Source organism: Dicentrarchus labrax, unplaced genomic scaffold (genome assembly GCF_905237075.1).
Source record: "Dicentrarchus labrax unplaced genomic scaffold, dlabrax2021, whole genome shotgun sequence".
Taxonomy (NCBI): domain Eukaryota; kingdom Metazoa; phylum Chordata; class Actinopteri; family Moronidae; genus Dicentrarchus; species Dicentrarchus labrax.
In genome coordinates this window covers 29,082,596-29,108,248 of record NW_026136711.1, presented here as the reverse complement: position 1 = coordinate 29,108,248, position 25,653 = coordinate 29,082,596, and the positions used below count along the sequence as shown (strand labels likewise).

General features: G+C 39.8%; 1 protein-coding gene across 2 annotated transcripts; it reads right to left on the bottom strand.

Moving 5' to 3' along the window:
* Window positions 1–1,691: 1,691 nt before the first annotated feature.
* Window positions 1,692–17,204, bottom strand: alpl (alkaline phosphatase, biomineralization associated). 2 transcript variants are annotated; one of them, XM_051414639.1, is made up of 12 exons: window positions 17,037–17,204; window positions 14,346–14,506; window positions 13,570–13,689; window positions 12,358–12,473; window positions 10,621–10,795; window positions 8,936–9,111; window positions 7,933–8,073; window positions 7,722–7,791; window positions 7,474–7,608; window positions 3,823–4,014; window positions 3,577–3,696; window positions 1,692–2,946 (listed from the first exon to the last, which is right to left on the bottom strand). In XM_051414639.1, the coding sequence occupies exons 2-12, from the start codon at window positions 14,464–14,466 to the stop codon at window positions 2,663–2,665; spliced, it is 1,650 nt and encodes a 549-aa protein (XP_051270599.1). In that variant the 5' UTR covers window positions 14,467–14,506; window positions 17,037–17,204; the 3' UTR covers window positions 1,692–2,662. The 2 variants fall into 2 exon arrangements, with proteins under 2 accessions (XP_051270599.1, XP_051270598.1); XM_051414638.1 differs by lacking the exon at window positions 17,037–17,204 and adding an exon at window positions 14,598–16,650.
* Window positions 17,205–25,653: the final 8,449 nt, after the last annotated feature.

Here is a 25,653-nt window from a genome sequence, read left to right as displayed (position 1 = left end):
TATTTTAACTGTGATGAATTACACTACTCAAGCCAGTTTTACAACCAATGTATTTTCATACTACCACGGGACAAATTTCAGCTTTACTGTCCTTGGAGTCTGGTGACATTGTCTAATTCCCACTGTATTCCGCCCACCTTCAACTTTAGCAGGCGTCTTAGCAGCCAACACTCACTGAAAACTCCTGTGTGGGTGTACAGGGAGTTACTTTTTCTGTATGTTGACTTACATCCGTGCTTTTGGCTTTTTGTATCTAACAAGGTAGCAAGCTCGTTGTGCAGGACTTTATTCTTCTTTAATCCAGGCATAAAACTCTAATTGGTCACTTATTTGTCTAATCCAGGTAAACAGACACAATGTGGCACAATGCTAGATGTCTAATCAGGTTAATGACTGCCTGGAATGGCAGACAAAGTCTACTGAAACCTTAAAAATACAGCAGCATGGTTTGTAATGTAACATAGACACCAATCGTAGTAAATGGGATAAAATATACACTGGTATGGTTGTTGTAAGAGCGTATGAGGCAAATGCTACAGTAATTGTGGACATTGTGTACATAATGACTGGATAAAAGGCATACTTGGAGAGGCATGAGACATGAGAAAATTACAGTGTTTCTGGTATGTAGCCTTATGCATGGTTTTGTCATATGACCTCACCCAACATCGTGGCTTCCCTGACAATACAGAAAGGTCTGTTGACTGCCTCTAGCATTTCTATAAACCTGATTCGCTTCCAGCTCAGACATGAGTGTGAAGGATGACTTCACCTGCTGTTGTTCAACTGCAACAACAAAACACCACTAAGGCCTTGTCCTGGTTTCATCGCCCATTTCATCATTTTAGAAAATAAAAGGTTTCATTATTCAGGAAATACAAAAAGCAATGTGAGTCATGTACAAATATATTTGAAAGCAAGTGGGGAATTGTGGGTTGAAAGCCCACTTGAATATTCATTCATCACCATCTCTAAATACGGAATACAAAAAGATAAAACTGGATTACAGGACTAACGGTTTTAGCTGCCAAGTGGAATAGAAGAAAAATCCTAATCAGCAAAGCAAAGATTACACAAAAGCATGAAGTTGCCCTGGAGGCGCCTCAGTAGACTCCAAGAAGCCATTATATGTTCTGATATTGTGAATGTACTAGTGACAACATGAGGACTTCGTCTCATAGCGGTTGAAGCTGAACCTCCCCTTTTCATGCTTCAGCCAACATGAGACTGTTTTCCCAGTGACCACATGATGCCAAGGAATGAGTGGCTCCAATCCATTCGCATTCCACACAAGCCACATTAGAGCAGATGGAAAAGTACAACATATGACATATGTGACACCTTAAAAAATCGATGTTCACTGACGAGAGGGGCAAAAATGTGACAGATCTAGAATTGGTGTGCCTTTTGCGTGTTGAAAAACCACAAAGCTCTGACCCTGTGTTGTCTGCAGATGTTTTACATGTGATGAAAATCTTTTTCTTTCAGCTTTCAGCCTTTAATTGGTCGCAAATGTCAAATTGTCTTTTTCCTTTCTACGCACATTCTTTCTGTAACATAATAATCTGTAATACATTTGACTTTAGTATTGTTGTAGAGACACTCAAAGCACAGTTTTCATGAACATTTAGGGGAAACTATGTTTTGGGGAAATCTAAATAAAAGCTGATATACAAAAAAACGACAAAAGATTATCAGAAAACATATTTCCTTTATTGGTTAAGAGGTTTTACAACTTCTGTTATTGGACACGATAGTAGGTGGGCTTTTTCCGTTGCAAGTATGCACAAGGTGTGTGACAAGACATATATATCTTTTACTCATCTGTCAATGATACATTCAGTTGCCTCTGGTTTAGGCATAAAATTTGTCTATCAAAATGTGCCTTTCTGAACACACCATGATTACATGAGAGATCTTTTGCAAGCTTATGAGGTAGATTCTGTTAACTGCACGTTTACGATATGAAATATATTCAAACATTTGTAAATCCAATCTATCTATTCAAACCTAAAATTTTTACATTTAACAAAGAGGCTTAATGGGTCCTAAACCCCTTAATAAAAATGATTCAATAGACAAATCACAACTGAGATCTCTGATTTTGTGGTGATCTCTGCAACACCACTTTTCATTTCAGTGCATCAGGGGTTTTTGATTATTTTGTAATGATTTACATTTTGCTTCAACGGACTAAAACTGAGTCAATTCATTATCATTCCACAAAAAGGGACCTAACAGTGGTTCCATGATCAAAGTAGCGTAGAGTAAAATTAGAACATTTAAAAAACAACAACAAATACAAATCTTAAAATGTAAGACTGGTCAAAGGTCCAGTGTGTAGGATTTCATGGAAGGAGAAACTATGGACACTTGCGAAAAATGCGAACGGCCCTATCTAGGGCCATTGTTTGGATTGTCCCTTCTGGGCTAATGTAGAAATATGGCAGTTCAACCTAGCGGACTCCATGGAAGGCGACCCGTGGCATCTGTAGATTTAAAAGGCTCATTCTAAGATAACAAAAACATAACAATTTCTATATTTAGGGGAACATTAACACTAATACTATTACATTCCATTTTTGACAATAGATCCTCCTAAATGCGACACACTGGACCTTTAAATCAGGGTTTTAACAGGATGAGGACAGTCAGGGGAAGGTCAGCACAGGAGTCGGGTCACTGTGAGAAGGGTTGCTATGCTCGAGAGGACGGGGTACAAACCGGTGGTCGCACTACGTGAGGCAGTCCCACTGCGTGACCTACAGTGTTCCCTGTTCTGGCCGATACAGCCTGCATATGCCATTACATGGGGGATGTAGTTCTGCTCATGGACCCCATGTAGCAGGTGAGCCAGGGGACCTTTAGCAAACACAGCCACATCCTCTCCTCCATGAGTTTCCATGCTCAGAGGAACAGCTGACTGGGCCTGGTAGTTGTTTTCCTCTGAAAGGCAGAGACACAGAGAAAAGATGTCAAGATGTTATTGTTTATAACGCCTGAGAAATTAGTTTATGACCGTTTTGTTTATTTCATGCATGTGCAAAGTGAGACACAGTATGCCAATGGTTTCATACTATTGCACTGGCCTACACGTGGCAGTTAACACGATAGATATGCGGCAGTGCGCCAGGCAGGAAAGAAGAAGACTGCTAGCCATTACACTGGATTTACAAATCTACTTTTCAAATGTTTCATGAGAAAAGAAAGGCACTTGTTAGAACTCAAGGATACACACCATGTGTTTTAGTGATTAATACTGCACGCAAACCAAACTTTTGTGTATTTGTAAGGAAACTCGACAGGGCAACTTTAATCTCAGTTATGCAGCATTAATCTGAGATTACTTAGTAACCACTCATGACTACATAACTCCTCTAACAAGTCATTTTGTGATATTGTACTGTAATTTGTTGTCAGGTAGAGAAATTAGTTCTGTCTCCCCTGCAATAGATTAATCCTTGTATGACTTAAATAGCTTGTGTTATCAAGAAGAAAGTCAATGAAGTTTAGGTTGGCTTTTCCTTTTAACTGTAATCTTTCCCTTTAACATACCCAAACCTAGATTTTACTTACGGTAGTCAATAGTGGAGACATTCTCCCTTGCACCCTTAACAATTTTGTAACCTGGTCCATTCCCATATAAGATGGAGGTGAAGGGCTTCTGGTCAATATCACTCAACATTGGGGCCAGACCTGTGGATGGAGACATAGCATTAAACCCCATGATCACAACAGAACCATACTGATAATGTAAGTTGCGGCACTACTACACAGATGGTACAACAAAGATACTGGATGTGCCTCGTTATCATTATCTACCGAATATTGTGTTTCCTCTGCCGGTGTAGCCTCCAAAGTTGAACACGTGGGAATGGTCAGCAGTAACTATAGTCAGCGTATCATGGATGCTGGTCATGAGATCTGCCCTGCCGATGGCTCTGTCCATTTCCACGGCTTCATGCAGAGCCTGCTTGGCCTTGCCCTCATGATGTCCGTGGTCAATACGTCCTCCTGACAGAAATGGAAAATATTTCTAATTAGCCGTTACACTTATAAAGATACAGTGAGATGAAGTTCTAATCCTGTGTCCCTGTGTCAATTGTTCTCTCTTAATATGTGGTAAGAAAATAACTTTTTCTCTTTTTGTTTACATTTTTGATGACTCATCTCGAGCATTACAAACATAAATGTACATAAATTGGTAAAAGAAACAATCACATCTGGTATAGGATGACTAGCTCTCACCCATCATATAAAATAACCAGTTACTTGTCAGATGCAGCAGATCAGACATGTTCAACAATCCAAAAATCACTATGTTTGGAAAATACTCAACCCTTTTTTCTGAGTCCGTCTGGCAACAATCACAGACAAACTTGGAGGTGCTTGCCCTCCACAGCTATTGACTGCAACATGCTTCTTTCAACAGACTCAGCCAAGGACACAGAGTTACCAACACCAACCTTTCTGTGCCTACAATATTGTGCTGACATTGTCCATTCACATATTTCACAGTACTTATGCCACTGACAATGATGGTGATGAATGAAGACCAGAACAATACAGAATTTTGTTGGAATGGCATTTTTCTCCTCTCCTACATAGACTACCTTGAATAAACAGCAACAGACATAAAACTTCTTTTATACAACAAACAATTACATTTCTCAGCTCTCATAGTGGATAAATGCTTTTTCATATTCTGGACCTATATCATTGTTGTCTACTCTCCTGCCCCTAAGTCTGTGACCGCTTTGTCCTTGAAGTTTGCTGGCTTTTATGTTTTTGTTGATACATGTTTTTCTTTGTATTTCATTACCTCTAGCAAAATATGTTTCTCTTGAAAGGCCAATTAAGTGAAGTGAAGTTGGCAGCAAGATAAAAAACTTGGAAAAAAGATCACAAAATCACAACATCACACAAGAATCAATCTCGCCAGGCTTTGAGCTATACCCCTGTGTCTAAACCACAGTGGTTCCGGACCAATCAGCACTCCTAGGAAACTATGACATGAGATATGGGCATGGTCTAACACTAGGAGTGTGTGACCATGTGTGACCTTTTTGCTAAAAAACAACAGTTGGCATCAGCAGCTGATAAAGAGGTTAGCTTAGCTGCTAGCATCAGTTATATCAGATCTGCACTGCAGGTTTTTCTCGACTGGCTTCGGTAAGAGTTAGATTACATTATATAGTTTGTTAATCTGACTGGTTGAAGTTTGATATGATTTGACCATGATAGATGGTGATAGACAGGTTTATCCAATCACCTGGCAAGTATTTTTTAAAGTACTCCCACCAAACAGTGACAAGACCTAACAGATTACAGAGGGTTTGTTATTTCCCAGAGGTTTATATTTAAATAAGAGAAGTAGAGATGAAGTCATTAAGTCAGTTGGGGTTGGGAAAGGTTTTTTTTTTTTTTGGTTCTGCTGTCACTCAAAGTCAAATGATTGCTTACTTTCCTTCTCTGACAAAATTCTATCTGCACTATATTACCTGTCTGATGCTTTCACGTAACATATCACTCACAAAAGCAATACGAACAGTGACCTTAACTTTGGCACCTGGAATGTCAAGGGCCCAAACCATCCAGTTAAGAGTAAAAAAGCCCTAGTACAGCTAAACACTTGAGGGTACGAACTGCCTTTCTTCAGGAGACTTAAGATGTAGGTGAGTGGGACAGCTTTTTCATTCTCCTTTTCAAGCCAAGGTGAGAGATGTTAGTATCTTGATAAATAAGGATGTATTCTTTACCCCCTAAGACTCCCCCATGTTACATTATAGCTGCAGACTAACTTTACAACACTCATATATACATACGTAGTCATACTGGCTAATATATATGCTCCTAACTTTGACGATGTTCTATTGCCTCATCAGATTACTTTCCAATTTAAATTCACAATAATCTATACTCCAAACCTTTTGATCTGCACTGCAGAACTCACCAGTGATGCCCTCTGAGCCTCCTTTTTGTCCTGACTTTGTCTCTAGCTATAAGATCTAATAACTCCATAACTGGCCTGAATAGAGGGAACATAGAACACAAAGTTTTCCTTTATGCTGACGATCTCCTTCGTTATGTGTTCTGGTCATAAATTAAACCACTGGGCCACATTGTTAGAAATAACATTGATTATTTAGGAAAATAATATTCAAATATAATTTACTCAACAAATGTGATTCTGTTTTTATAATCCTAAGGTTTAATAGAAGATGAGACCTATAATTCAGGAAGTCAAAAGTTTTCACAACTTAAACTTGGCCAGGATGGAGACTGCAGCACTTAACTTACTAAACATGTATTCAGCTCCAAACTAATTGACCAGCATCAAACCAGCAAAAACAGCAAAAATCACTACATCGGCCCCCAGCCTCAGAGGACAGAAGAGCTGAGTCGATAAAGTTTATTTTGGATGGCAACACGTGCATTTTAATATGGACTGCTTTCTTAGCGAGGACTATCTGTTCAAGCTCAATGATGGATCGGGTGTCCGTGTCTCATCTGGACCTCATTTGAAGCCAGCTAGATAACAAGAGCAGAAGGTTTAGTAACTTTCCGTTGTTGCTCTATGATCTCTCGTGAATTGAATAATGTTATGACAATGCAGTGGAGTACTCTCTTCACGTACAATGTTGGGTAGCAACTGTAGAAGAGCAAAAGTTCCAAACACAATACACTATCTGTCAGCTGTCAACACCAACTTGCCTCGACATAAAAGACTTCAAACTAATCAGTGGTGACACCCACATCATATATATATATATATATATATATCTCAGTGTGTCCGCTAGGATTTTTTTTAGTTGTGGGGGCAGGCCCGTCCGAACAACAACCCCTGCCGGCAAACGTTTTACGTATGAAATAGAAGTGACACTTCGCTGCAACACAAACACATCTATTTACCGTTTTAATGTTTCCAGATGTTTGATATCAGGACGTGGAGCTGAGAACTGACAAGTTGAACGTTGTCCAATTAAAACGGACCCACCGCGGTGACGTTTTTGGTGGAGCTGTTAGTTTAATAGTCGACTTGGAAGAAAGCAAACGTTTTGATAATAAGCTACATCAACACAACGGTATGTGGAGTTAAACTGGACAGCCCCAATAACCTCTGAATAGTTCTACTTGTTGTTAAATTGCAATGTGAGCGGCAGCCAACGGGGGTGCATTATGTCGGCAGGATCATTTAAAAGGCAACCGTGACTACATTGTGCGTCTGCTCCATTTCTGATACCGTGGCGGCAGAAATTTAACAGCGGCGGGCCTCTGCTCCAAAATCAACATAGAGGAAACAATGTATATATTCAGCCCAACAATAACAGTCTGTATCCCTGCCTAAAGAGACATTCACTATTGAAATCTGCAATGTCACAGACAAAAATGTAACTGACTTAACTAACTCAGTACAGAATCCCCAAAACAGAAGACAACAGTCCCATTTTCCCTTTGAGGATATAAACGCACCTTCTACAAGTAGGTAAAATCCACTGGGATTTCTCCTCAGGATCTTGATGGCCACCTCCACCATCTCTGTCAGTGAAGGATCAGTCTCAGTGTTCCTCTCCAAGTCATATGGCAGATCCCCAGGTTCAAAGAGACCTCAAGGAGAAATAGGATATTACAAGTAGAAAATAAACCTAAAGCAAATGCATATGAATCTTCATTTACACTTCAATGAGATGTTCATAATGACACTGAGACTGGAAACTCACCCAATAAGTGATCTACGTCGTTAGGGTTCAGTGATAAGAGCTGCTTCTTGTTCCATACATAACGGCCTTTCTGCACAGTTAAAAGACACAAATGTAAAGCACAGTGTGACAGTCACTTTGAACTCCTAAATATGTAAATGTAATTGGGAAGATAAAAGAGGGAACAGAGAAACAAGAAGAGCAAAGAGAGGGAAGAGGAGGAGAAATGTACCTTATCCTTCATTCTGTCAGTCCACTCCTGCACCAGGTTTCTCTCGTCTTTTCGTGTGCCGCTGTGTTTTGCAACACCAGGGTACTCTATATCCGACGTGTTTTTGGGGAACATATACTTCCTCCCTCCACCCATAATCACCTGGAAAGCCACAGAACAGAATAAAACATTGCAATCTTGGTCTAAAAACTATTTCAGGACTAAATGTTTCACCTGTGTATAAGAAAGCAACAACTGACTGCTCCCCTTAGTTACTATTGCTACCCCTGTCAAGTGCAGATGCAGTCTGGCGTGGGTAGAAATATCACTCAAGGTTCTTAGTTATTTTCGAACAATGGGTCCAACAGTGGTAAACAAAAGCTCCTAATTTCCAGCTGGCTACCCCTATTTTGCCTTACCATTACCCTAACCCCAACTTTTAGCCCTAACTCGCCCTTTAGCAGATTTCTTTCAGTATACAGAGTATACCGCAGAAGAGCTCCTAGGAACTGAAGAGCGGATGAGGAGACAGAGAGAGAGGCAACAGGCAGAGGAGGGTGGACCAGCTGCTGCAAGGCTGCTAAACTCTGGAGACTGGTGGTGTTCCTGTAGGGGCTGTGACTGATGCCCACAGAGGAGGTTTCAAAAAGACACTTCTTCTTAAGCGAGACTACACAGACCGGATAAAGTAAAAGGTACAGAAAACATTTCATTTCTCTATAGGGGGTTTTCCATAATGTTCCTTTCTCCAGATTGAATAATACAGAAGCTTAGTTAGCCCGACATAGGCAGCTTACCTTAGGGCTGACGAAAACTCCATTCTTTACACTTTTGGTTTTGGAGAGGCTTTATATGCACTTACAAGAGCCCAAAGCTTGACAGGTCTGTGTACCTAGTTAAGGATGGTAAGCTATGTTTGGACACAAGTTGTTTGTGGGAGGATCAATTAGTCCAATGTTGGTACTTTTTCAGGTGACAAAACTTAGTTATCAGCGGCAGTTCAGAATTAATACTTTTGACTCACATCAATGTTGGGAATGTTTTCAAAGAGTTGTCTGGCGATATCCTTGCAGCCGGCCTGTACTGCTTCAGGTGGCATCTCATTGTCGGAGTACCAGTCTCTGTCCACGCTGTGGGCATAAGCAGCACTGGGAGTTGCATGGTTGACACGGGTCGTTGTCACTATACCTACCGACTTGCCTGCAGCGGACACACACATACACACACAATGTTTAACGTGAATTAGGGCTGAGTATTTCTTTTTCCGATTACATTTAGGTTGTCTTTTTAGTACAAAATTCCCTCTATGTGTTCCGCTGGATAATGTTTCTTTGGTGAGCTGCAGTGGAGCGATAGTAACACAAAGAAAGAATGTTACTGAATGTTAATGTACTAAAATTAATGTAACTTTGTAAAATGTTTGATTTGCTACCTAAGAGTGCTGAAGCTACATAATAATGCTGCATGGAACAAGGAGCAAGGATTTTGTCCCCCATCTCAGCCAGTATGGACAGCAACCAATAACTATTTAATTGTACGACGTGAATACGGTATTAAAATAGAAAAACTCCAAACCTATAATGAGGAAAACATCTCAGAAAGGTAAATTCAAGAGCACTGGATTGCCCCAATGTTCGTTCCAACACAAACAATTAGTTGGTTCAGTCAGGGTACCCACAAGTAAATGTTAATATTTCTTATCCCTAGTCTGAATACCAATTTTTAAAACTCATGTCCACCAATGCTAATTGGATAGACCAATTTCTTTGCTTATAAATCTATGGGATGTAAAAAGTCAAACATTAAAGGCGAAGCCAGCAGAGGACAGCCAGGGATTGAAAAAGTGATCTGATGAAAAGCACTTCTCCATTTCTATTTGCTTTGTGCAGGAGGTCAGCTGCTGCCTGCCATGTTCCCTGAGGAATGATTGGACTTCTTATTATTTGTGACCCCTGAACCCACACACATGCTCACACACAAACACACACCTTGACCCCCACCCACCTCTAACTTATACCCCACCACCACCCTCTGAAAATCTATTGTATTCTTTCACATCTCTGCTCTTTCTCCTTCTTTGTGGTGTCTTGATGTTGTGTTCAAGCAGACTTCACAACCCTGTGATTTATCTTTGAAGTAAAAGCACATTCTTCGATCAGATGTCATTCATTAAAGATGGTCAGGCTCTTGATCAAAACTGTGTGGCTCTGCTGTGTTCTGGCTCTACAGATACAGCACTGAACTGATTACTTTGAATATTTTGTATGTACAAACAATATACCAAAACTCCTTAAGTTTGAACATATGACACAGACACATGGTTCAGGAATTAACCCCCCCCCCACACCAAAAACCTTAAAAAGATAGAGATTAATGAAAAATGGGTGGTTAAAAGTTCTACTTCTCTTGTCGATTTAAATGAGAAAAAATATCTCTTTGTGTCAGGTTAATGTCAATTACAAATTGCTCTAAGGAGATACTTGGTTCAAAGGCAAAAAAAGGCACATCACTTTCAAGAACACTTCAAAGTCATTGCTTTCACTTCCCATTAAAACGGCAGTAACTACAACCACAATTAGGTTCCATCGGACGTGAAACGCATGGTAATCGATTGCAAACATCTGAAAAATTACAATTCTGCTTCCCTATAGACAAAAACGTCCGTGAAAGAGATCTGTGTCATGCTGTGTTTATTTAGTGTCTCTTTACCTGCGTCCTTAGCCCATTTGAGGATGGAGGTGACCTCATTGCCCTGTGTGGTGTTACACTGGGATCGGACAGCAGCTGCACTCACTCCCACCGTGCCCTCATTGGCCTTGACCCCACAGAGGTAAGCTGTGGCGGTGCCCGCACTGTCTGGCACCTGCGCGTTAGTGTTGTATGTCTGCAGGGGGGAGAGGCCATTGACATGTGGTCAGGATTTAAATAAGATTGTTTATATTCATTCTGATACAGTGTGCTTGTAATGAGGTGTTTGTGTGATGTTTAGACATGACACTAACTGGGTTAGTGGAGTTAAAGGTCCAGTGTGTAATATTTAGGAGGATCTATTGGCAGAAATGGAATTTAATATTCATAGGTATGTTTTCATTAATGTATAATCACCTCAATATAGGAATTGTTGTGTTAAGGTTACCATAAAATTAGCTGTTTTTATCAACAGACGTTGCATTTTTCATGGCCAGCGTAGTTTCTCCCTCATGCTTGGAAGCGAGTGAGTTAAATCAGCAACTGCAGCACTAGATACCATTAAATCCTACACACTGGACCTTTAAATAAATAAAGCTGGTGTTATTCTTATTGTCGGCAAATCCCATGAAAAGACCACAACAAAAAACAATATGTTACTCCATCCCTCAACACTTTCTAACTTCCCCAACCTGTCTGTGGCTCTCAGCCACAGGCTCATTGGTTCCTATTGAAGAGGTACATGTACAACAGTTTTCAAAGGCTTAATAAGTTTCTCAAGACTATTTCCAGCCACAAATTAATTCCCAGTTATATTAACATCACCTTTAGCTGTGGGGAAATTGGCATCTTTACTATTTTCTGTCATTTTGTATACTTAAACGTTTAATCAACTAATTAAGAAAATAATCAGCAGATTGATGTACAGTGCGTGATTTTACACACAGCTCACACAGCCGGTACCAACTGAAGTATTTTGACACTTTGTTTTTGTATGAGCTGTTTCACACAGATTCCAAGTTTCTATTTTGAGATAAATTGTATAGAGTTCGGCTTTTTTTTACTTACGACTGCAAATCTCCTGTTTCTTCTGGATAATCCAAATAGATTTAGTTTATCAACAGGATTATTCCAGGAAGGTCAGTCAGTGGTCAGATTTCTTCTTTCCACAGTAATCACAGAGGAGGCATTAATCTAACCTGATGTGACTAATAAATATATATATAAAGTTAACAGTAAAAGGAAAACGTTTTTAATTTCAGATCTTGCCTAGGACACCACTCAGTGACTGTGTTTATCTAATCTCTATAAACAGATATCTGCATAAGAATGCAATGTTTGTAGTCCGAGTAGTTTTGACCGTCGTACCCAGAGGCTAACTGTTATCAGGCGATAGCCGAAGACTGGTGTTTAGCTAATGTAAGAACATGTCATCCAGTGCAACGGTGTGGCTCATTTATTGTTTTGGACACAGTGGAGGTCTATAGCACAGATGAATAATCTATATCATCCTTTGGCTACACAGACAACTCTTCTTAATAGGATCAGTTAATTGTTGGTTTTAGTCTTTTCATGGGATTTGTTTGAAGTTTTAACTGGATTTTTTACAAGACCTGTAACATAATACTCATCCAGTATGACGTGACACACTGAATGAACTTGTTTACAGTCCCAGACCTCGTCAGGAAGCCATTAACGGCCACAGCAAGATCAATACATTGTGCCATATTGTATGGCATAGTAATAACCAAGTCAGACCTTGGCCAAAGACACAAAGGGGAACTTGTCCATCTCCAGCTGGGTCTCCTCTCCACTCTGCCCATTTAGCTGACCCTTCAGTATTCGAGCAGCCGTCACCGTGGGAACACCCATTCCTAGATACCAAAAGCAGGTCGACTGTTAGGACTTTTCATTCACTGCTGTGCACAGTTTGCAACACATGAGAGACTTTTGTGTTCTTTGACATTTTAGAACAAAACGACTGCTGTTAGGCAAAACATTTTCTCAGATACTAAATTACATCAACAGATACATAAAACACATACTTAAAGACAAAGAGAAGATAGAAAACAATAAAAAAGAGATAAACAAAACAGACGCTTAGGGTTGGGGGGGTGATGACTTGCACGATGATGATAACTTGTTGTTTGGAGGATGAGAATGAATGCCTGGAAATCTGTAATCTAACTTTCTGTTTTACACTAAACTAAATGCCTGAACTTAAAGATAATTACAGGAAAATACAACAGTTGCGCACAGGAAGACAAACAAAATATGAGGAAATTCCTATGTACTATTTGCCTCAGGTCTAGTTTTATGACTTACAATAAGAGTGCCCTGCATAAAAAAAAACCACCAGGCTCAGGGGTCCACAGTGCTACAGTGTTGTGCAACTGAGTTTCCTGGTACGAGGTAGACAATGTCTGGGAAACATTTTCTAACTATTCCCTACTGTGTCTTACCAACTTTTTTTAAAAAAGCTGTAAGACGCAGCCTGTTATTCTCTAACAACGCTAACACGGCCATGTATGCAGCAGTGCGCAAGAATGTCATTTCTGTGCCTACTGTATAGTCCAAACAGAGAGAGAGAGCAGAGGCCCGATGGAGGATAAAGGTTATTATGCGACCAATGAGCGGCCCAGCACGAACAGAAGCCCAGTGATCTGGTGGAAGCACAGTTGTTTTGTTTGATACTATTCATTCACCTCGTATGTTAGGAAACATTTTAAAAACCTTGTTCATTACCTACTGGATTACTGGATCCTCTATGGCGTCATTTTAATTTAAATAAAACTGTTGGCTCAGCTGGATTGTCAATAATTAATCTTTATCAAAAATAATAAAAGGGAAAAGTGGATCTTTTCTAGTGATGATGATACCTTCCACCTTTATGTGGATTTATGCATAATTTGGGGAAATTTCATGATTTTTTCCCCCCATAAATCAAGATGTAAACATGATGTTGCTTACCATCTCCAAGGAAGAGGATGAGATTCTTTGCTTTGTTTGTATTAAGATTTTGAAGCGTCAGAGCGTTCTTCAAGGTCTTCTGGGCCCATGTATTCCAAAACTTGGGATCCTTCTCTTGTTCTGTGTGTGGAAATAAACAAGTCTGTATAGCTTTGGATAGCTAAAGGAATCCACAGATACAGGATTGTCCATGAAATGTCAAAAAAAACAACTTCATATGTCTTGTTTTATGCGACCAACCGTCCAAAACCCACAGATATTCTGTTTGCTATCACGTATGACGGAGAAAAGGATCGAATTCACATGTAAAAGCGGAAACCATCAAAACTTTGGACTTTTTGCTTTTAAATGACTAAAACAATAAATGAACTAAATACTTCATTGCAGCTCTGTCACCAAATCAGTCAAAACAACCTAAAGCAACATACAATTTTCCATTTTAATAAATCTACACATTTGACTAGGGTTCACCTCATTATAGACCGTGACAACAGAGGTTGCTACACGTCAAATACACCATCTATCTCAGCAGCAGGGCGATCAGTCCTACAGAAAATGTATTCAAACAGTGAATTCCTGTTATGTTCCTGGCACCACCAAACTATCTACTATTCACTGTTTAAGAAAAAAACAGGATATCTGTTGTATAACAAACTTCCTTACATGGTTCCAAACATCCTACAACCTTGAAACCCTCCAGTGTGTGCTGAACGTGTCCAGATGGCTGGAAAGTTGTTGGTGTCAACTAGACTCCCTAACAACACACAGTAACTTACCAGGGAATTGTGGCTTCCCCAGACTCCCCAAGACCAGACAGGAGCAAATGATGAGCAGGTCTGTCACCTTCATGTTGTCGTCTCTGCGCGGCTGACGTGTCACTCTAGACAGCCATAACATGTCACTTTGAGAAGTTGAAGAAGCCTGTCTGCAGTCGCAGCTAGCGGGAGAAACAGAACACACACTGGTAATTAAGTCTGTGTCATCTCGTCACACACTGACTCTGACATACTGGTTTAATATATATTTACCCTGTGATGATTTGCCTAAGCATGCTTGTTTCAGGCAAACAACACACTTCTTGCTTGCGCTGTATCGCTTCAGATATCCACTCTGTAAGTGGCTGACACAGCCATAGGCTCATCCTGTTGAACTGGCAGCTCCACTGGTGTGTTGGTTCTTTTCTTAGTGGGATCTTAACAGGAATTTAGTATCCCTTCTCTCATATCTTTCCTAATAAGAAACGGTCAAACTAAGGTTGTGTGGGGAGCCAGAAAGCACCAGGAACATTCAACCATTTGATCAAAGCTGTGTTGATAAAAATGATTTCTTTTGTGTTGTTGAACCTGGTGTCAGTCATAAAAAAAAAAAGTGGATTTCAGCCCACCATCAGGCTTTGCAGCAGAGACAAAAGCAGAGCTTGGTAAAGTTAAGCTGGAGACCTTGCTGTGAATGTAAGTAGTCACAATAGGGGCCCTTATGGGTCCCAGCCAGTCAAGCTTTCATCTATAATTATCCACACCCTCCTCCTTTCTTCCCCATGCTTACAGTCAAGGTCATTTTAATGGGATTGAGCTCCATAGCACTGAGAGGTTTAAGGGCCATAATAAAGCCGATTAACACCAAATGATTGACTGGACACGTCCACCGTGAGGAAAAAAAAAAACTCAAGATACTAACACTTATCTCGCAAAAACCTTTCACCTGTGCAGGTCTGACAGGAGAATGGATTGGGCTTGCATGCAAAAATTTATAAGACGCTACCCTCCAAATATGTCAGATTGCATAGTTAAATTGATATCTATTTTGTTCATTGTGTTCCGTATCAAGCTCTGGCCTGTTGAAGCTTCGTTGTGTGCCAGCTGCCATCTGGGTTAATAATAAGATAAAGGCAGGTCTGAACCAAACTGACTAAGCAAGAATCAATGCGTAAAACGAGAAAGTACAATATTAACCGAAGATGAAATGCCAGAAGCCAGTTGCTTTTACCATCCCCCAAAGATGCATGGAGGCCAGCGGTAGCCTCCTTAAAAGCGGCCAGGTCCTACCGTGGAAACTGACCCAGCCAGTCTGCAGGTAAAGAAGCAAAGCAGTGCCACCACGGCCATCAGCAGGACGCCAGTCAGGGCAGTGGTCAGTATCACGTGAAATCCCACTTCAGACATGGTGTCAACAAACATTTTGGCTGCTCCAATGTATCCCAGCTGGTGTCAATTGGGGTGAAATTTCCCCGGAGTAAGTTAACTTCACCCTGCCTCGGGCTCTTGCTGCGCTGCCACTGAAGCCTGAAGCACGTCACTTGAATGTGTCACTCCAGCAGGTAGCAGCTCCATAGCAGGGATTAGGCTTTTAATTATGCTCAGATGTTTGGAAGGGGCTGATAGATAGAGGCTCCACAATGTTATATGAAAACCTCTACTGTGCCTGGGTTTTCAGACAGAATAGATTGTGTTATCCCCTCTGTCTCTTTTCACTCTGACTGGAAAGGACACTAAACCCAGTTGCCAGTTTTTAAATAGGCAACTTGGTTTTCTTCTCACACCAGGCTGCGTCTTCCAGCCTCTTGTATGCAGACAGAATAACTAACATTTAAACTGAATTTCACACAAAGGGGGACATGTTTCTTCTCCCCGCTGTTCTTTATTCCTGCCTTGCCTTTGTTTGACCATGAGTATGAGTATCCTGTTTTCCTGTCAAAGCACTTTCTAAAAATCTGTTTTTAAAGGGTGCTATATAAATAAAGTTATTATTATTATTTGACTTATTGTATTTTTTCTCTATTTGAGCAAAGATCTCTTGTGCGTGTGATCACTATTTGTGAATATTTTGCCAATTAAAAGATAATAAAACCTATTTTATAATCACTATGTGAGGAACTTTGGTTAAAAAACAACTTGTTCATGACCAAAAAACTCCAATATATCTGTTTAAATCCACGCCACATGGGATTATGTCATTAAAACCCCCAAATGACATATAAATCGGTACAGAACTGCATTTTACTGCAACCCCCTTATGCATTTAAGGGATGAGGAACCCAATCACTTGGACAAATCTCCAACTGGCTAAATGACTTTTAAGGTTTCTATCAACAATTACAACACAAAATCCTGCATGATTTATTAATGAATGGATTTAAAACTGAAGCCCACCAAGGACCAGCCCTTTAATCCTAGTGAAAAAAACACTGGATACTAACAGAGCTGGTCTCGGTGCAACAGTTGACCAAAACACTCTTTTTATCTCTGCCTTTATTTTGACATTGCTTCAGAACAAAGATAAACTCGGCAGCAATATTCAGAGCGGATGCTGAGAAGAAAAGATGCAAACAAGCTGTCACTAAAATATCAGCCGACCCTCCAGCGTGTTTTCTCCAAAAGCAACATGTTATATCTGTATAAAACAAGCAAAAAAAAAAACAAAACAGCAACCCCCACCACCCCCCAAAAAAGTTGTATTGTTTTACTTACTGCAAGTGCGTTTTCCAGAGATAGAAATCTACATCCAAATGTGGCTGCAGTTCATTCAGTCCTTCACCTTGAAAATGTGTGTCCTTGTCGGTGCTTTCAGTCGCTTTTATAAGGCCACACTTGTTCGACTCTGGCTCTGGGGATCTGAGAATAGCGGTCTGTATCCCACGAGGGGAAAAAAAAAAAAAAAAAAACCCCTTAGAAATAATGATGCCATGCTGCTGCTGTGAGAGTAGATGGACCGAGAGCTCCGCCTGTCTGACGACCGATGCGTTGCTTCAAGGGCAGGGAAAACTATAGTTACACTGTAACTAAGTAGTAGGTGGAAGTATTCAGATACTTTAAGTAGCAATAATTCCATAAAAAATGTAAGTAAAAGTCCTGCATTCAAAATGTATGTACAAGTACAGAGTTAGTATCAGGAATATGTGCTTAAAGTAGTGTACTGATGTATTAACATGCTTTACAGAGATTTAATGCTTAGTTTGTTGAGGTGGAGCTTATTTTAACTACTTTTTATATCATATAATGTCATATAATGTTTATTATAAGGGACTAAAATATATATCATGGACCAGTTTTCACATGCCTATGGTAGTATGCAATACTTGTGCCTATAATATGGCACTTTAAAATACACAAAAATAAATACAAAACAGCAGAAAAACACACAACTCAACAAAGGAAATACATACAAAACTAACAATTCAAAGACAGCAAACAATGATACAATAAAACTCAATAACAAGCACAAAAACATACATAAAAATGCATCATAATTTATACACCTCATGTGTTTTGAATGTAAAAATCTATAAAGAAACTATATATAAATGTAAAAATGTGTGAGTAGTCGTATATATGGTAGCAGTGGCACCATGAAACGTAATTACTCAAGTGCAAGTCTCTCAAAATTGTATTTACCGTAAGTACAATACTTTAAATGTGGCCTACTTAGTTACTAACATTTTGGTTCAGTAAATCCTTGAAAAATCAATAAATAGTTACTATAGTCTGACTTTATGGACTCACTGTCTAATGGAGTCGATTGCACAGTTAAAGGCTCATTGCTGTTTACTGTGGCCTCCTTTGGATCTCACTGTAAGGCCTATAAACAGACTTATAGGTGAAACCATCTCAATTTTAATGAGAGATACAACATCTACAGCCCTATTGTCTTTATTTGACCAATTATTAAACATTTTGAACCCACTATCTTCTTTTAAGATCCAACGTAATGGATTTTTGTGTTTTGTGCGAAGCCTGCCTCTATAGGCTATTTTCGATCGTTTTTAGACCCAACTCAGCCTACGTTCTTTCAAAGTATTTAATGGTGTTTCTGCCGGGAAAATCAATATTACAGAGCAAAAAAAAAAAAAAAAACAGAATCACTAAAGTCAAGAGAGTGCTTTTTACTGCAAAGTAGGGCTTCTGCTTCCCCCCCTCTTCAATATATAGTAATGATTCTGCTGGGAGGTTTATTTTAAGTTTAAAATGCTGGCAATTACTGATTCATTTTGATGTGTCTGTGGGCCTTCATAGCGTTATAAAAGTATAGCAAACTGCTTGATAACTTATTAACTTAGCTAGCCAGACAGTCATTAATGATCACTGAACCTTTATATACCAGGGGTTGCCAACCTGAGGGTGTGGACCCCCAATAGGGGTCGTAAAAGCCTCATGGGGGGTTCGCAAGGCCTTCTTGATTTTAGGGAGTTTAAGAAAACTTAAAAAATATACACACAGTATGTTTACATCTCAGCATTTGGTTTATTTCTGGAAAGAAAAGTACATGTAAATTGTCAAATAGAGTGTAAGGGATCAGAAAACACTGAATTTGTCAAAAAGAGAAGACTTTTACGTATGTATGATTGTTAAAGATGGAAAAAAATACATGATACAGACAAAAACAGGAAATAATCTGCTCAAAATTCATCCAAATCACTCGTTTTTAAGCAAACTTCTTGCAGTTACTGAGTTCCCAATTTCAACTAATTGTATAGTTTTTAATATAACATGAAGTAGCCATAAAATATATCCCTTAAGAAGGACACTTGGGAACCATTGTGCTTTATATAGTCTACCTTAACGGATCAATGTGCTTAGACAACGTTTGAATTCTAACGTTAGATAGCATTTTTTAAAATCTATAGTTAAAATACTCCACAACCAAAGAATGGCAGTTAAATTAAAAGTACTATTAAAAGGATAAACGCCCAATTTTGACACACTGGGACAGACAGCCAGCAGTCAGGACAGCTCATATATTTATATATATATATATATATATTATTATATTTATTAACTGTTCTTTCAGAGTGAGCTGCTAGCTGTTGGACCACAAAGTGTTTAAAAATAAGGCAGCACATTCAGAAGTAAGGTAGAAAAGAAAATGAACTGTTTGTTCAGTTCAACCAGTAAGTTAATAAAATGTGTTAAAACATGGCAGCTTTTGTCACACTAAACGTTTCAGAGACTACACATCCGGAGAGCTTATATTATCACAACACCGCCTCCTACTTAACGCGACAGGGTTTTTATTTATTTATTTATTTATTTTGATTTTTAGGAAACCTTTTCACCACGAGTGAGCGCTGATTTCCGGGTAGCGGAGCAGCGGAGGAACTTTGAGAGGGATGTGAACTATCTTGACAGAGAGGCGCAGTGTCTTTGGTTGTTCTAGCTGAGGCTCACTCACTGTCCCCCGGCCAGAAAACACACCGGAGTCACGGCAGTGGCGGCGGACCATCTCACTGCAGGGTAAGAAACACGGCTGTAAACTATCCTCTGTTTAATGTGCTGTTAAAGTAAAACAAACGTTTAAGTAAAATTATCTTTCTTTTTTTTTTTTTTTTTATTGAGGTGGACGACACAACATCACATGTGTTCAATTCTACGCTGGAAATGATTATTTTCTGGCGTGTTTGTAGTTGTTTACATGAAACTTAAAATGTTTGTCTTCACTGAATTGAACTAAAACTAAAATGTTTTTCTTCCCTTTAAGCTAAAATGTAATTCTGTGACTGTATATCTGTATACAAACAGGCTATGTAACGTTGTGTACAGGACATTGTTTGGGAGTTCACTGACCTTTTTTTTTTTTTTTGTAGCTTTACTGTTTTAATCTCATGTGAAATCAGTGTTTTATTCTACTTTTTAAAAAATATATTAGCACTCCCTTTCAGGTATCTCTCTTTTTTTTTTTTTTTTTACAAACTTCCACTCCAGCTCAACTTTGACACCCTTAAGTTTTCCCCATCTGAGCTGCACAGACACTCAGATGTCTCTCAAGTGAGTCATATAGTCATCAGATTAACTCCTCAACAGTCTGACATTTTAATCATTTTCACAACAATTTAGCCTTTATGCTGAATAAATCCAGCAGCTGCAACCCAAAAAAACCACCAAACAGTAGCCAAAATTAGTGTGTGAGCCACAATACAGTTGTGTGTTTGCATTCTTGATTTAATGGTTGCAGTGGCATGAGATTAATATTTACTTTCACTGTCCAAATGTTAGCTTGGTGTTTTTGTGAGCTCATTTATCTTAAGGGGACTTGGAGAGGGGTTTGTAAGCAACTACATGAAAGAGATCATCAATCAAAAATATCTTTCACGCAAACACTAAGTTTGGAACATAAACCAGCTTAGAAGATTGATGGCAGATGTTAAAAGGTTTGGTGTTGTACCTGTAAGTGAGCTTTAAACACATAATGAGGGATCATGTTGTTGATCAGTTGAAAGGGTAAAGAAAACGGACGGTGGTGGCACGTGATTTTATTGCAAAACAGATGTTACAAAGTGCTTCACAGGATGAGGAAATTACAGCAATTAAAGTACAAAACTCATTTATAGTATTAATAAAGCCAATTTATAGCCAAAATATGGGTTTTGTCACTTTAAAGTCAACTGCACAAGACATGAAGTCTCTTGTTATCTCAGACAGGCAGATGTCTTCTCTGTGTTTCTTTCGATCGAGGACTATTTCTGCTTTATTATGTCTGGTTCTAACTCACAAAGAAGTTTAAATGCCTAAAACCCAGTGCTGCAAATTCAAACCAGTACGTATGCTGGGTTAAATATTATTAGACGATCACTGATTGTACGAGCTAATGCCCCCAGCGATTGATTGGTTTGATAGCATTACGCAGGCTCTGGATGTGCTGTACTCGGGAGAGCGTTGGTTTACTCTGCAAGTTATTCATTACCTAGGTGTGATCGAGAGTGTGCTGCAGGGCGCCATAACAACAGCAGGAACAGGTAATCTCCTGTTATCTGTCTGTTGCCTTGGCTGAAAATCTCATTGTCTGCAAGCTTCCATGTGCCACTCCTAATCCCGACCATATGCTGAGAGAATACAAACTAGGAGCTCTGCAAGAAAAATGAAAAAAATCTACGCTTATTTTGAAATATATCATTATATATAAACTTTTCATGTGAATATGTGGTATTATGGTGTGTTTTAGTGCACTGTGCATGCTCTGGTGGGCTGATTGAACATAAAACTTTGTCTGCTTGTAGATGCTATAGTGCCTGACGGTGACACAAGACCCAACTGGGTGATATTTGATCATTGCACATACGTCAGAATACCTGAAACATGCAGAGAAGAATGACTTTGAGTACTCTGGCGAGCAGTAATCTGAAGAATTTCAGAGCTGCAGCCTGCATATTAATAACCATGTGAGAGAAACTGCAAGCTCTTTATTTTATTTGCATAACTAAAAATAAATCATAAGTGTTGATTATGGTAAACGTCCCTCGGCTTAGTTTAACAATCCTACTCCAGAGCAGGGAAAAGCTGATTTCCTGGGAAAGTAGCTTTTTTTTTTTTTTTTAAAGGTTTTTGTGTGTGGTAACGCTTCATTATCAGGGTGTTTTCTCCAAAAGGAAACATCTCTGTGCTGTGGAGAGAAAAGAAGTTTCCAGTGCTGTTCTGACATGAGAGGTCAGGAGCTATAGCCTGAGACAACTTTGTCTTATCTGTGGCCTTCAGGCAGAAACACAGGGGACAGAACACGAGAGATATCGTGCCAGAGCCGAAGTGGCGTGTTGAGTCATCACCCCCCATTTGTTTTGTTTGCCACATTTGACATGTGTACATGCTACAGTCGACGTACAATAAGCACATATTGTACACGGCACAGGGTCGAGACTGTACATACAGTGCATGGCAGCTTGTGTCACCGCGGTAACCAAATAAATAATATAGTAAACAACCAGTTTACCCTCAGGTGAGATAATGCTGAATCAGGCTAATCTTGTTGTGGTGAGTAAGTAAGTGTGGCCATGTTTACATTTGGCACCGTGGTATTCCTGGAATGTTTTCCCAACCTCGCCGTTCTCCTCTGGGACTCACAGAAAGAGTAAAGATCGCTCTACGCCTGGAAGAGGAAGTTTTGTTTTTGCCGCAGTTACTCTTTGTGGGTAATCTCTGGGTGACAGAGAGGTTACGGCTTCAAACTATCGGAAGCTGAAAAGCAGAAGTCTTGATTTCAACAGAAAACACCTCCAATCACGGAGGTCAAGTCAACTTGTCGCGCAGAACTGGAGGATTAGATTGTCACTCAGATTGGTGTGTAGTCTTTAATTACTGTTCCTTTGTGGTCTGAAACCACATCTAGACCGAGCATCTGACTGGCTTACCACGGTGGTTGACTGAGCCGCCTTTTTCTTCAGATGCAAAACGTGTTAACTGTCAGCTTACGTCAAACACGGCCATAAATCACCTGCAGTCTCCTTCCTTCCACTAAAGTCTTGTCAGCTTTTATTTTTCTCCTTTTTTCTTCTATAAATTCTCGTTCCTGTTCTCATATTTCTCTTCAAAAACAAACTGTCAAACACTAGTCACTGTCAAACAAATGCAGCACCCAATCCCAAACACAAACACGCTCCAGTTATTCTTGGAGGAATGCCCCCCCCCCGCCCCACACACACACACACACACCCCCACCCCCCCCCCCCCCCCAGCGCTACAAATAATCGTCTGGTTTGCGGGATCAGTGACGAATTACTGACGCATGTTTGTGGTTTTACGGCCTCGCTCGAGGGGATGTGGCCTCACGCCGTTTCCAAGAATCGTGGGATTCTGACCCCTCATACTATCAGCTTTGCTTTGGGAAGACTTCTTCACGCCCCTGTGGGACACAATGGGATATCTGCAGTAAAGCAGAACCACAACTGACCTTGACCACAGACTTTTATGATGAGCATTACTTTGTATTTTCAAATGGCTCCCAGTTGCAACTTTAGCGTGACTTCCAGAAAGACGTTAGGGCATCAACAGGAACTCCTCAGTAGGTTACAGTTTCTGCAGATGTTATCCGACACAGCTCTCACCTCCCTGCCAGCGCAGCAAGGTATAGCACGCCGATGACCTCAGATTTGAAACATTTATTGTAGTTGCTAGTTTGAGGATTATTTTCCACGAGGATACAGCGGTGGGATCTTGACTCAATGCATCAGTTACACAAATTCATGGGCATATTTCCTAACTAATGGCTTATATTAGTCACCAAATATCATTAGCAGCGAAGGAAAGGCAGTGTTGTCACTAAGAAGGGATTTGGCTAAGGCAGACGAGGGTGGGTGGGGGGGTTCAATCTGTGTGGCAACATGTACGAGCACATCTGCACAGACCCTAATGCCAGGAAAGTGTTTAAAAACAGCGAATGTGTGCTGAGGAATGTGTGTGTGACAACAACACGGTCTGTGCAAGTGGATACTGCTATTTGTTGCTCTGCATTGTGCTCCACAGGAAACCACATGATTAAATCAGGGGGTATTTTCTGGCATGTAACACTTTTGTTAGGTAAAATTCAGTCTGACTCAATTCAGTAGGCGAAACCCTTTTTGTTTTGTTAAATAGAACAGCTGTAATCCTGTCACAAACTGTGGGTTAAATATTGACTGAGACCAAATGCAGTGTACGTGTGTGTGCAGGGAGAAAACAGTCAAACATCAATATCCCCATTAGGCCCCTCTTTTTGCTTGCAGCTATAGGTCATTTAAAGCCATTTGTGTAATTGAAAGTGTCCTAAAAACAATTGGTGACCTCTTACTCCCCCCCCACACCTCCCTTTCCATCTCTCATCACTTTAGTCCTCCATCTTTTGTCCCAGCAGTCCTTTTATAAGCCGATAATGTGACTTGGGTTTAAAAACACACAGGAAGGCGTTGGACCTTTTTATTTTGTATGATTATATTTTGTGTTGTTTTTTGTTTGTTTATTAGAGTTAAGATAAGGTTAACGGCAGTCTCCTCCCTCTCTGTGTTACTGAGGTTGATTTGCGGCATCTTGTCTGATAGAAAACAAGATTTAACAGGAATTTCTGCTCTCGGTTTTGCCTGGAATTCTCTGGAATGCCTGTGGTGGGAACGTTTTTTTTTTTTTTTTTCTTCTTCTCGGTGGTATGTTTACGTGAAACAAGTGGGGAAATAAAATAAAGCGTGGATCTGCGGCTGGGTTTGCTATCCTTATGTTTACAAGAAGACCTAATCTGTCTTCATCCAGTAAACATTTATATTCAGTCACTGGTTTTGGTTTGTGCTGAATGGATGTCAACATGGGAAGATGCAATCCAGAGCATGAAGGTGAAAGTCCAGAAAGCGGGTTGCAGCATTCGACTTAGTCTGGCTGCACATCTGATGTATGTTCGCTGTGTTTCAGTTGGCAAAAACACATAGTCAGGATTTCATCACTCCTGCCGTGTACTCCACTGTGTTGAGCAACGAGCCTGTGTCTCTGCCAGACTGACAGACGACTAAGTTAATCATTAACCTCTTTACTGTACTGCCACTGTAGTGCAAAGACAATCGGATGTAAGCATGCTTTGGTAGTGCTTTGTGTTTTCAGCCGTAAGACCTTTTTGTTTACCAGTTTGTTTGACCATATAAATTACAGGTATGTTATTTGATATTGAAAATGTACTTATGACTTCCCTGTGTTTTCAAAAATTAGCTAACAAACCTTCAACAGCATCAGAAAATAATAATAACTTAGATTATGTTGTTGTCCCCGCATTAAACAATCTGTCTAGAAATGTTTGAGTGATAGCAAGTTCAAATGTTTGTCTTTATCTCTTTCAATCTCACTCCAAAAACTGAGTGAACAGTGTCTTTTTCAGAAAAGAACAGACACTTTTTTGAAACTGAAGACATATTTGGTGTTACATTCAAGATTTAAGTTGGATTATACGGTGTATTTAAGTGTAGGAGTTAGATTTCCTTTTCCTTTGGCGGTGTCAAATATGACAATTTAATGAACTCTTTAAAGTCTAATTAAAGGCTGGGTGGTACACGACCAAAATACGATGCACATGTTTGGTGTAGAGGAGGGGTTACAACAAAGCCTCAGAGCTCACGTTGCTGGTCAGGACCATTGATATGTTGACTGATCAATTAATCAGTTCATGTGCAAGCCTATCACTAATACAGTGGCCAGAATGATGGCATCTTACTGGGTTGATAGTGTGGAATTTTGTTGTGATGGGTAACCATTTAACTGGTTCACAGATTGTATTTTTAATTAATTATGCTGTTTGCTACATATGCAACCAATTTTTTATTTGTATTAATCCCATTTAATATTTATCCCAGGGCAGTTATTCTTCAATAGT

Coding starts and splice junctions, on each gene's coding strand:
- alpl (XM_051414638.1), bottom strand. CDS start 14,710: ATGAGCCTATGGCTGTGTCAGCCACTTACAGAGTGGATATCTGAAGCG. Junction 10,796..12,357: donor CCTTTGTGTCTTTGGCCAAG/GTCTGACTTGGT, acceptor TCCCCCCTGCAG/ACATACAACACTAACGCGCA. Junction 7,609..7,721: donor CGACGTAGATCACTTATTGG/GTGAGTTTCCAG, acceptor TTTCTCCTTGAG/GTCTCTTTGAACCTGGGGAT.